This window comes from Lampetra fluviatilis, chromosome 36, assembly GCF_964198595.1.
Source record: "Lampetra fluviatilis chromosome 36, kcLamFluv1.1, whole genome shotgun sequence".
Lineage (NCBI taxonomy): Eukaryota > Metazoa > Chordata > Hyperoartia > Petromyzontiformes > Petromyzontidae > Lampetra > Lampetra fluviatilis.
In genome coordinates this window covers 10186751-10198827 of record NC_136310.1, presented here as the reverse complement: position 1 = coordinate 10198827, position 12077 = coordinate 10186751, and the positions used below count along the sequence as shown (strand labels likewise).

The 12077-nt window shown below is 62.7% G+C and overlaps 1 protein-coding gene across 6 annotated transcripts in view; it reads left to right on the top strand.

The window, feature by feature from the left end:
* Positions 1-12077, top strand: part of HSPG2 (heparan sulfate proteoglycan 2) — a 196729-nt gene that overhangs the window by 172042 nt on the left and 12610 nt on the right. For 5 of the 6 annotated variants that reach the window (XM_078873345.1, XM_078873343.1, XM_078873342.1 and 2 more), the window contains 14 exons: positions 818-992; positions 2025-2171; positions 2697-2831; positions 3067-3245; positions 3869-4061; positions 4390-4569; positions 5211-5477; positions 6113-6299; positions 6792-6889; positions 7941-8234; positions 8744-8856; positions 9024-9171; positions 10469-10585; positions 11133-11150. In XM_078873345.1, coding sequence (XP_078729471.1) covers positions 818-992; positions 2025-2171; positions 2697-2831; positions 3067-3245; positions 3869-4061; positions 4390-4569; positions 5211-5477; positions 6113-6299; positions 6792-6889; positions 7941-8234; positions 8744-8856; positions 9024-9171; positions 10469-10585; positions 11133-11150 — 2251 coding nt within the window. The remainder of the gene's footprint in view (positions 1-817; positions 993-2024; positions 2172-2696; positions 2832-3066; positions 3246-3868; positions 4062-4389; positions 4570-5210; positions 5478-6112; positions 6300-6791; positions 6890-7940; positions 8235-8743; positions 8857-9023; positions 9172-10468; positions 10586-11132; positions 11151-12077) is intronic. The other variant, XM_078873347.1, reaches the window with a different exon arrangement.

The following is a 12077-nucleotide window of genomic DNA, read 5'->3' as shown; positions in this document are numbered from 1 at the left end:
TGACTGGGTGGGTGGGTGAATGGGTGGGTGAGTGGGTGAATGAGTGACTGGGTGGGTGGGTGAATGGGTGGGTGAGTGGGTGAATGAGTGACTGGGTGGGTGGGTGAATGGGTGGGTGAGTGGGTGAATGAGTGACTGGGCAGGTGAGTGAGTGGGTGAATTAGTCAGTGGGTGAGTGAGTGGGTGAATGGGTGGGTGAGTGGGTGAATGAGTGACTGGGTGGGTGGGTGAATGGGTGGGTGAGTGGGTGAATGAATGACTGGGTGGGTGAGTGAATGGGTGAATTAGTCAGTGGGTGAGTGAGTGGGTGAATGGGTGACTGGGTGGGTGAGTAAGTAGGTGGGTGAGTGGGTGAATGAGTGACTGTGTGGGTGAGAATGAGTGAATGAGTGAGTGAGTGGGTGAATGAGTGACTGGGTGGGTGAGTGAGTAGGTGAGTGAGTGGGTGAGTGACTGGATGAGTGAATGAGTGACTGGGTGGGTGAGTGGGTGACTGAGTGGGTGAGTGAGTGGGTGGGTGAATGAGTGACTGGGTGGGTGAGTGAGTGGGTGAGTAAGTGAGGGAGTGGGTGGTGCATCTGCCAGTCATCTCATTCAGTAAAAACCATGGCACCTCGGTCTGTACCGTGACCTTATGTCAGCGAGCCGCAAAGTGCACCTACCCTGGTACAAGCACCGTGGCAACGTCACCGGCACTTACTGGTGAACAGCGGTTGTTGTTAGTGATGTGCATAAACGTGCTTGTGTGTGTGTGCGTCCGTACACGTGCGTGTGCGTACATATGCATGTGTGTGTGCATGTACACGCGCGCGTGCAGGTGTCTGGCAGCGTGCTGCACATCGGGGGGGCCTCCGCGGAGGACGCGGGCGACTTCACCTGCACGGCGCTCGACCCCCACGGGCGGCCCCTCGCCTCCTCCACCGTCTCCGTCACCGTCGCCGCGTCGCGCCCCACAGGGGGCGGGCCCGGCTCCTCCGTGGAGCAGTCCAGACGTGAGGCCCCCACACACACACTCACACTCACTCACACTCACTCACACTCAAACACACTCACACACTCACTCACACTCACTCACTCACACTCACTCACACTCACTCACTCACACTCACTCACACACACACACACTCACACACTCACTCACTCACACTCACTCACACTCACTCACTCACACTCACACACACTCACTCACACTCACACACACTCACACACTCACTCACTCACACTCACTCACTCACTCACACTCACTCACACTCACTCACTCACACTCACACACACTCACACACTCACACTCACTCACACTCACACACTCACTCACACTCACTCACACTCACTCACTCACACTCACACACACTCACACACTCACATTCACTCACACTCACACACTCACTCACACTCACTCACTCACACTCACTCACACTCACACACTCACTCACACTCACTCACACTCACACACACTCACACACTCACTCACACTCACTCACTCACACTCACACACACTCACACACTCACACACTCACTCACACTCACTCACTCACACTCACTCACTCACACACTCACTCACACTCACTCACACACACTCACACACTCACTCACACTCACTCACACTCACACACTCACTCACAACAACAACCGCCATTCGCCACTAAGTGGCGGTGACGTCACCACGACGCTTGTACCAGGCCAAGTGCACCTTGAGGCCACGTGAAGTGTCGAACGCCCGCTGGCAGGAGGTCACGGGGCAGACCCAGCAGGTGCCACGGGTCGACTGACCGAGATGACCGAGATGACTGGCTGATGCACCACCTGTGCCCCCTACTGTGCCAACTTGCTGTGCTTTAGCCACCCGGCGCTCCGCTCGTTGTTGTGAGCGTCGCTCCTCCTCTGCTGACACACACACTCACACACCCCCTCGTCAGCTACGACGGCGCCACCCTCGTGTGGTGTTGTTTGTGTTGTTGATGTTGGTGTTGTTGGTGGTGGTGGTGGTGGTGTTGATGGTGGTGGTGGTGGTTGTGTCGGTGCAGGCGAGGAGATCCCGCGTGTGAAGGTGCAGCCTTCGAGCCGCCTGACGGTGCAGCACAACGACAATGTGCAGTTCTCCTGCCAGGTGCAGGGCGGGGCGCAGCCAGTCAGCGTCGAGTGGAGAACGACCAACGAGCAGCCCTTCCCGGGTACCACCACCACCACAAACACCACCAACACAAACACAAACACCACTACCACCATCACAAACACCACCACCACAACCACCACCAACACAAACACCACATCACCACGACGCTGGTGCCAGGCACGTTGAGGCCACGTGAAGTGTCGAATGCCCGCTGGCAGGAGGTCACGGGGCAGACCCAGCAGGTGCCACGGGTCGACTGACTGAGATGACCGAGATGACTGGCTGATGCACCACCTGTGCCCCCTACTGTGCCAACTCGCTGTATTTTCGCCACCCGGTGCTCCGCTCGTTGTTGTGATTGTTTCGGTGTGGTTGACGTGGCTGTGGTTGACGTGGTTGATGTGCTTGTCGTGGTTGTTGCGATGTGGTTGTGGTTGATGTGGTTGATGTGATTGTCGTGGTTGTCGCGATGTGGTTGTGGTTGATGTGGTTGTCGTGGTTGTCTCGGTGTGGTTGTGGTTGATGTGGTTGTGGTTGTCGTGGTTGTGGTTGACGCGGTTGTGGTGGTTGTGGCTGCGCCCAGAGAACGTGCAGGTGAGCGGTGACGGCTCGGAGCTGCGCGTGGTGCGGGCCCAGCACGCCAACCAGGGCACCTTCCTGTGCCACGCGGCCAACGCCTACGGCGTCACCAGCAGCACCGCCACCCTCGTCGTGCAGGGTGCCCGCACGCACACACAACCACACACACATGCACGCACACAAACACACATGCACGCACACAAACACACGCACACAAACACACACACACAAACACTCACAAACACACATGCACACAACAACAACCTGTGCCCCCTACTGTGCCAACTTGTTGTGCTGTAGCCACCCACACACACGCACAGAAACACACGCGCGCGCGTGCACGCAGCGGCCCTCACCGTCCCCGCCGTCCCCAGGTCCCCCGAGCATCGTCATCACCCCCAAGGGCCCGGTGCGCGTGCGCCCGGGCGCCACACTCACCCTGGAGTGCTCCGGCATGGGCCACCCACGGCCCTCCGTGCACTGGAGGATCGCCGACCTGCGCCCGCACGGCCTGCCCCACGCGCCGCCCACGGAGGGCAGCGCCCTGCTGCAGGTGGGCGCCGCGGGGGAGGGGGGGTGGGCGCCAGTAGCAGCAGTGAGCAGCAGCGGTGAGCAGCAGCAGTAGCAGCAGCTGTAGCAGCATTGAGCAGCAGTGGGCAGCAACAGCAGTGAGCAGCAGTCATACAGACAGTCAGATGAACAGACAGTCATACAGACAGTCAGACAGTCATACAGACAGTCAGACGTTCATACAGACAGACAGACGGTCATACAGACACACAGTCAGACGGTCATACAGACAGTCAGACAGTCAGACGGTCATACAGACAGTCAGACAGTCAGACAGTCATACAGACAGTCAGACGGTCATACAGACAGTCAGACGTTCATACAGACAGACAGACGGTCATACAGACACACAGTCAGACGGTCATACAGACAGTAAGACAGTCAGACGGTCATACAGACAGTCATACAGACAGTCAGACGGGCATACAGACAGACAGTCATACAGACAGACAGTCAGTCAGACATTCATACAGACAGACGGTCATACAGACAGACAGTCAGTCAGACAGTCAGACGGTCAGACGGTCATGCAGACAGTCAGACAGTCAGACGGTCACACAGACAGTCGTGCGGACGGCACTGACTCGCCGCCGCCGTCGTTCCCAGCTGACGTCGGTGCGTGCGCGCGACGCGGGGACGTACGCCTGCGTCGCACGCAACGACATCGGCTCCACGGAGCAGCACGTGGAGGTGGTGGTGGAGGGCCCGGGCGGGGAGGGCCCACCGCTCATCTCCTTGCCGGAGCCCTCGCTCGTCGTCACCGCCGGCGGCACCGCCACGCTGCGCTGCACCGTCACCGGTAGCGCTCGTGCCCACACCGTGCACTACCACAACGTGCACTGCCGCAACCACAGCGTGCACTACCACACTGTGCACTGCCGCAACCACATCGTGCACTACCACACCCACACCGTGAACTACCACACTGTGCACTACCACACCGTGCACTGCCAAACCCCCATCGTGCACTACCACACCCACACCGTGCACTACCACACCGTGCACTACCACACTGTGCACTACCACACCGTGAACTACCACATCGTGCACTACCACACTGTGCACTACCACATCGTGCACTACCGCACCGTGCACTACCGCACCACGCTCTCTCCGTGCGCGCGCAGGCTCCGGCTCTCCCGTCATCACGTGGTCCAAGCTGCGCTCGCCGTTGCCGTGGCAGCACCGCGTGGAGGGCGGCGTGCTGACGATCCCCAACGTGGGGCAGCAGGACAGCGGCGAGTACATCTGCAACGCCACGAGTCGGCACGGCAACGCCGAGGCCTTCGTCTCGCTGGAGGTGGAGGGTGCGTGGCGACGCGGCGAAGCGGCGATGCGTGACGGGGCGTGACTGTGACCGTGACCGTCACGTGACATGACCGTGACGTGACGTCACGTGACCTAACCGTGACGTGACGTGACCGGTGAGGCGCCCACGGGCACCGTGCTCCCACACGATGCATGGAACCCCGCAGAGCCACCTCAGAGTGACCTCGCGTGTGACCCCGTGTATGACCCCGAGTGTGACCCCGAGTGTGACCCCCTTGCGTGACCCCGCGCGCGAGGTCACTCGGGGTCACACTCGGGGTCATGCCGCATTGGGTTTTTTATTCGTGAGATGTTTTCAGCCGATGAACGGCGACGAGCCGTCGTGTTTATTATTCACGTGCGAGGAGTAGACCCCACGCATCGCGCGAGGGGGGGGGCAGGGGCAACGCTTGACCCCCCCCCCCCCGCATACAGGTGGAATAAACGCGACTTGCTGTACCGACTTCCACCTCCCCGACGCCCACGGGTAGAAGTGAGTTTCACGGCAACGTCTGTGTGCGGTGACCCACCAACCCTCACCGCACACACACGGGCTGCGCTGTTAGCGAGCGCCTATTAAAGCCGCCGCCGCCACGAAGTAACATTTCCCTCCCAACTGTGCCCCCCCCCCCCCCCACAGTGCCCCCCTACGCGACGTGCTTCCCCGCGCGCGTGGAGGTGGCGGAGGGCGAGCGTCTGCGCGTGCAGTGCGTGGCGCATGGCACGCCGCCCCTGCGGCTGGCGTGGTCCCGCGACGGCGGCCCGCTGGCGCCGCACGTGCGCGCGGGCCGCGACGGCGTGCTGCTCGTGGAGCGGGCGGGCCCCGGCGACGCCGGCGCGTACCGCGTGCGCGTCACCAACCGCGCCGGCGCCGGCGAGGCCTCCGCCACCGTGGTCGTCCGCGGCGGTGAGCGCGGCGGTTCGCCACCCCCCCCCCCCCCCCCCACCGGCAAAGCGAGAGCGCGCGCCGGTCACAATCCCGCGACGTGTAGCCTTTAACGTATTGTTGGGGCAAGTGCACAGTGACTCGCACGCACGTGCAGTGGCACGCACGATAAACAAAGGCAAAGATCCCCCGTGTAGCCTTTAACAGACTGTTGAGGCAAGTGCTGTTGGCGAACACCTATGAAGGCCCGGCACGGCACACGAGGGGGTGGGTGGCCAGCAACCACGCCCGCCCGCCTTTGTCTCCCCAGTGGCGATGTTTACACACCGCAACAGGTACTCATTTGAGGCTGAGTCGACCTAGGGGAGTGCCAGGACCGATTTAGATAATTGTCACAGGCGTTGGTTGTGAGAGGCAATCGAGCTCGGGTCGCCGGGTTCGTGGCGCAGCGTAGCGCTCCCCACCGCTACAACCACCACAACCACCACCACCACAGCCACCGCTACAACCACCACAACCACCACAACCGCCACCGGTGTTGTCCGTGAGTGACGCGCGCGTGGCCGTGCGTGGGCCACGTCGCGATGGCCCAGTGGCGTTCCATCCCGACGACTCACGTGCATTCCCGCCGTCCCTCTCCCTCCGCCTGCGCACAGCCATCGTCCCGGCGGGCCCGGCGGCCCCGGCGGTGAAGGTGACGCCGAGCGAGGCCGTCAAGGCCCCCGGTTCCGTGGCGGAGTTCTCGTGCCGCGTCACCGGAGAGGCCGGCCACACCGTGGAGTGGACGCGGCACGGCGGCGCCGCCCTGCCGGCCCGGCACACCGTGTCGCACGGCACGCTCCGGTACGGCGTGCGGGGGTCACGCGCAGGGTCACGCATGGGGTCACACTCGGGGTCACACTCGGGGTCATACACGGGATTACGCTCAGGGTCACGCTCGGGTTGACGCACGGGGTCACGCACGGGGTCACGCACGGGGTCACACTCGGGGTCACATGGGGTCACACTTGGGGTCACACACTCGGGGTCACACTTGGGGTCACACGCGAGGTCACTCGGGGTCACACTCGGGGTCATACACGGGATTACGCTCAGGGTCACACTCGGGCTCACGCACGGGGTCACACTCGGGGTCACGTGGGGTCGCGTACAAGGTCACACTCGGAGTTATACAGGGTCACGTGGCGTCACACTCTGGGTCCCATGGGGTCACATGCGGGGTCACACACGGGGTCACACACGGGTCAATTGGAGTCATGACTCATCTGACTCTCACCACACCCCGCGCTCACTGCACCATGCGCACACACGTGTGCTATGCGTGTGCCGTGCCAGGCTGGAGGACCTGCACAAGGAGGACGAGGGGGAGTACGTGTGCCGAGCCCGCAACGCAGGCGGGGAGGGGCACGACTCCGCACGGCTCTCCGTGCACGGTGAGGGGCCAGCCTCACCCCACCCTCACCTCCACCCTCACCGCAAGCCTCACCACAACCCGCACCTCCACGCTCACCTCCACCCTCACCGCAACCCGCACCTCCACACTCACCTCCACACTCACCTCCACCCTCACCTCCACACTCACCTCCACGCTCACCTCCACCCTCACCTCCACCCTCACCTCCACCATCACCTCCACCATCACCACAACCCTCACCTCCACCCTCACCTCCACCCACATCTACCCATCACCCTTCCGTGCCCCCACGTCCACTCTGTGTCCCCCCCCCCCTCGTACGGCCACCCCCTCCCCCCGCTCCAACCCCCCGGGAACCCATGCCGGCCTTTGCAGTCGCGACTCGCTGACCCCACTTACCCCAACGGCCTGCATCACTGTGTGCGTGTGTGCGTGTGTCTGCGTGTGTGTGTGTGTGCGTGTCTGCGTGCGCGTGTGTGCATGTCTGCGTGTGTGCGTGTGTGCGTGTGTGCGTGTTTGGGGGCGCGTGTGTGGGTGAGCGTGTCTGGGTGCGCGTGTAAGTGGCGGCGTAGCGGTTAGCGCAGCGCTGCGCTACGAACCTGGCGACCCGGGTTCGATTCCCGCTCACGGCCCACACCGCCAGTGACGATTATCTGAACCGGTCCTGGGCCTCCCGTAAGGTCCACTCAGCCTCAAATGAGTACGTCGTGTGGTGTGTAAACATCGCTGCTGGGGAGACAAAGGCGGCCGGGCGTGGTGCTGGCCACCCACCCCCTCGTGTGCCGTGCCGGCCTTCATAGGTGCTGCTCGCTAACAGCACTTGCGGTCTGTTACAGGTTGCTCTTTGTTAGCGGTTAGCTCACGCACCAATAACGGTGCGGAACATTCAAACCGGTGCTGGGCCTCCCCTAGGGTCCACTCAGCCTCAAATCAGTAATCCAGTCGTGGTGCGTAAACATCGCCGCTCGAGAGAGGCAATTGCTCCCGGAGGGCGCGGGGCCTTCCGCCCGCCGCCCCTCCACGCCGCCACCGCCGCTCCGCTAATGCCGCTCGGCGCGGTGCGCTGGCAGGGGGATCGTCGCCCTCGTCGTCCGCGGCGCTGCCGGTGGTGAGCATCTCGGTGCGCACCGCGGCGCAGACCGTGGCGGTGGGCGCCCGCGTCGAGTTCGACTGCCACGCGCCGGGCGAGCCGCCGCCGGCGGTGCGCTGGGACCGCGTGGACGCGGCGCTGCCCCCGCACGCCGTGCTCGCCGGGGGGCTGCTCCTGCTGGAGACGGCGCGACCCTCGGACGCCGGCATCTACCGCTGCACGGCCACCAACGCCGCCGGCTCCGTGGAGTCGCGCGTGCAGCTCTACGTGCAGGGTACGCGCGCGCGTGAGCGTGAGTCTGCGTGTGTACGCTTCTGTGAGTCTGTGTGAATGCGTGAGTCTGTGTGTGTACGCGTGCGTGAGTCTGTGTGAATGCATGAGTCTGTGTGTACGCGTGCGTGAGTCTGTATGTGTACGCGTGCGTGAGTCTTTGTGAATGCATGAGTCTGTGTGTGTACGCGTGCGTGAGTCTGCGTTTATGCGTGCGTGAGTCTATGTGTGTATGTGTGCGCGGGTTTGCGTGTACGTGTATGTGAGTCTGTGTGTGTACACGTGCGTGAGTGAGTTTGTGTGTGTGCGCCTGCGTGAGTCTGTGTGTATGCGTGAGTCTGCGTGGTGGCGTTAGTGTAGCGGTCAGCGCGCTGCGCTACAAACCCGGCGACTCGAGTTCGATTCCCCCGTCACGATCAACGCCGGTGACAATTGTCTGAACCGGTCCTGGGCCCGCCCTAGGTCGACTCAGCCTCAAATGATTGCGGGGAATCTTTGTCTCCGTGTGTGCAGTGGAGCCTCAGATCTCGGTGATGCCGAGTTCACGTGTGATAGCGCCCGGAGGGACGGCGTCGTTCACGTGCCACGCGTCCGGCCTGCCAGCACCACAGCTCTCCTGGAACAAGGTCCCCCCTCTCACCCCCTCAGCACCCCCCTCAGCACCCCCCCTCTCACCCCCTCAGCACCGCCCCCTCGTGTCTCTGTGTGTGCGCCCCTCCCCTCCCCTCCCCACCTCACCTCGTGTCCCCCGATGTCTCTCCACCCCCCTGCCCCCCTCCCCCGCGCCCTGCAGGTGGACGGGCCGCCCCCGAGCGACTTCTCGGTGGAGCGCGGCGTGCTGACGATCCGCCACGTGGGGCGCGACGACGGCGGCACCTACGCCTGCCGCGGGGACGGCGGCCGCGGCGCCACCGTGGCGCAGGCCGTGCTCGTCGTGCGCGGTGCGGCTCCCGGGGCGCGGGGGTCACGGGGGGCGGGGGTCACGGGGGGCGGGAGTCACGGGGGGTGGGGGTCCAGGGGCAGGACACGGGGGGTCGTGGGGGGTTCGAGGCGGGAAGGTCGGAAGCGAAGGCTGCTAGGGGTGGTGGGATGGGGTCAGGGCTGACGGTTGGCGAGGTCGGCGTGGAGCTGGGCCGAGGGGGCCGGGCGGGCGGCGGCCGTCTCCTCCTCGCCGCGCCCGTGCCGAGGGCCGTCCGCGAGAGGTCGCGCGCTGCAGGGGCCGTCCTCGCTCGGTGGGCAGGGCCACAGGGGGCCGCCGCGGTGGCCTCTACGCGGCCCCGGCGGCGGCGGCCCTCTGGGTTTGCGGAGCACCGCCACACGGGGGGCCGAGCTGGACCCTGGAGCTGCCCGCTTGGTTCACGAGGGGATGGTGGCCGGGTGGATCTAAGCACGTGGTGTGTGTGTGTGTGTGTCTGTGTGTGTGAGTGTGTGAGTGTGTGTGTGAGTGTGTGTGTGTGAGTGTGTGTGTGTGGGTGTGAGTGTGTGTGTGGGTGTGAGTGTGTGTGTGTGTGTGAGTGTGTGTGTGGTGTGTGTGTGTGTGTGAGTGTGTGTGTGTGAGTGTGTGTGTGTCAGTGTGTGTGTGAGTGTGGGTGTGTGTGTGTGGTGTGTGTGTGTGTGTGAGTGTGTGTGTGTGTGAGTGTGTGTGTGTCAGTGTGTGTGTGAGTGTGTCTGTGTGTGTGTGTGTGTGTCACCAGTGACGACGATCTGAACCGGTCCTGCGTCTCCCCGAGGGCAACTCATTCTGAAATGAGTACCTGATGCGGAGTGTAAACATCACCGCTGGGGAGACAAAGGCGGCCGGGCGTGGTGCCGGCCACACACCCCCTTGTGTGGCGTGTCGGCCTTTATAGGTGCTCGCGAGCAGCACTTGCCCCAACAGCCTGTCGAAGGCTACATGGGGCATCTTTGCCTTTGTACGTTTGGGTGGAGCCATAGCGACGTGGTCAGTGCACTGCGCCACACACTCGGCGACCCGAGTTCGATTCCCACTCGCGACCAACGATGGTTACGATGATCTGAACCGGTCCTGGGCCTCCACTAGGTGGATTCAGCCTCATATGAGCGCCTGGTGCGGTGTGTAAACATTTGCGCTGGGGAGACAAAGGCAACCTGGCGTGGTGCTGCCCACCCACCCGCTCGAGCGCCGTGCCGGCCTTCACAGGTGCTACTCGCTTACAGTTCTTGCCCCAACAATCTGTTAGGGCTACACGGGGGATCTTTTTCTGTGTGTGTGCGTAGAGGTTCTCCGTCCGTACTTCCCCCCGGGGGCCGGAGCCTACGTGAGTCTCCCCGCCATGAAGGGCGCCTACAAGCGCTTCGAGGCCAAGGTCACGTTCCGGCCGGACACAGCCGACGGTGAGAGGAGCCGGAGGCTCACACACGCACACACACACACATGCGCACACACGCACATACACACACATGCGCACACATACACACGCACGTGCACAAACGCACGCACACAAACGCATGCACACACTTACACACGCACACACATACACACGCACACACGCACGCACGCGCACACATACACACGCATGCACACAAACGCACGCACGCACACAAACGCACGCACACACTTACACACGCACACATATACACATGCACGCACACAAACGCACGCACACATGCACACACATGCACACGCACGCATACGCGAGGGCACACACACGCGATCTCCCATGACGCCCCTTTTGTTGTTTCCTTTCGAGCCCCCCCCCCCCCCCCGACGATGTCTCTGATGCCCCCTCCCTTGTGCCGCCCTCCTCCCCTCTGTCTCCTGCTCCTCTTCACCTCCTCCTCCACCTCCTCCTCCACCTCCTCCTCCACCTCCTCCTCCACCTCCTCCTTCACCTCCTCCTTGTGCTGCCCTGCTCTCGTCGTCTCCCTGCTCATCCTCCAGCTTTGATTTTCTTCCACGGTGAGTGCGTCCCCCACGGTCCTTGACTCCGGTCGCTGCTCCTTCTATGCCTCCCCTGCTTCTCGAGTCCATTCCTCAGCTCTTGTTCGAGACCGTTTTCCGGTCCTTGATTCCGATCCCCCGGTTCTCGGGTCCCGGACCTCGCGATGGTGCCACCACTCAGCTGCCCCTTCAATCGCGATGCTCGTCGCTGTCACATCACTCGTCGCCATAGCAACGCTCTCGCTCTGACGCACACACACACACGCCCGTGTGCGCGTGTGTGTGAGAAGTCAGTGTGAGTTGGCGAGCACCTATGAAGGCCGGGAGCGGCAGTGGAGCGGTTAGCGCTACGCTGCCGAACGAACCTGGTGACCCAGGTTCGATTCCCGCTCACGGCCAACACCGGTGACGATTATCTGAACCGGTTCCTGGGCCTCCCCTAGGTCGACTCAGCCTCAAATTAACACCTGGTGCCATGTGTAAACATCGCCACTAGGGAGACAAAGGCGGCCGGGCGTGGTGTTGGCCACCCACCCCCTCGTGTGCTGTATCGGCCTTTATCGGTGCTCGCTAACAGCACTTGCCCCTACAGCCTGTTACAGGCTATACGTGGGATCTTTTTTCGTGAGTGCAAGTGTCCAGGACTTTCCAGATCTGGACACATTCCCATCAGTGAGCTCCTCCGGCAGACTGCATTGGCTGGGTCATGTAACGCGCATTCCCAGCCACAGCTTGTCCAAACAGCTTCTGTTTAGGCAGATAGAAAGGGCTAAACGGGCACAACACGGGCTGGAGAAGAGATGGAGCAGATGAGGTACGGGAGGATGTGGAGCTGAGTGGACTTGCTGACGACGCGTACCAGCGGTATCAGGATCGGTATCTGTGGAGGAGGCTCGTGAAGGACGCTGCTGCTGCTGCTGGGCAGTCGGAGGCAGTCGCCATCCA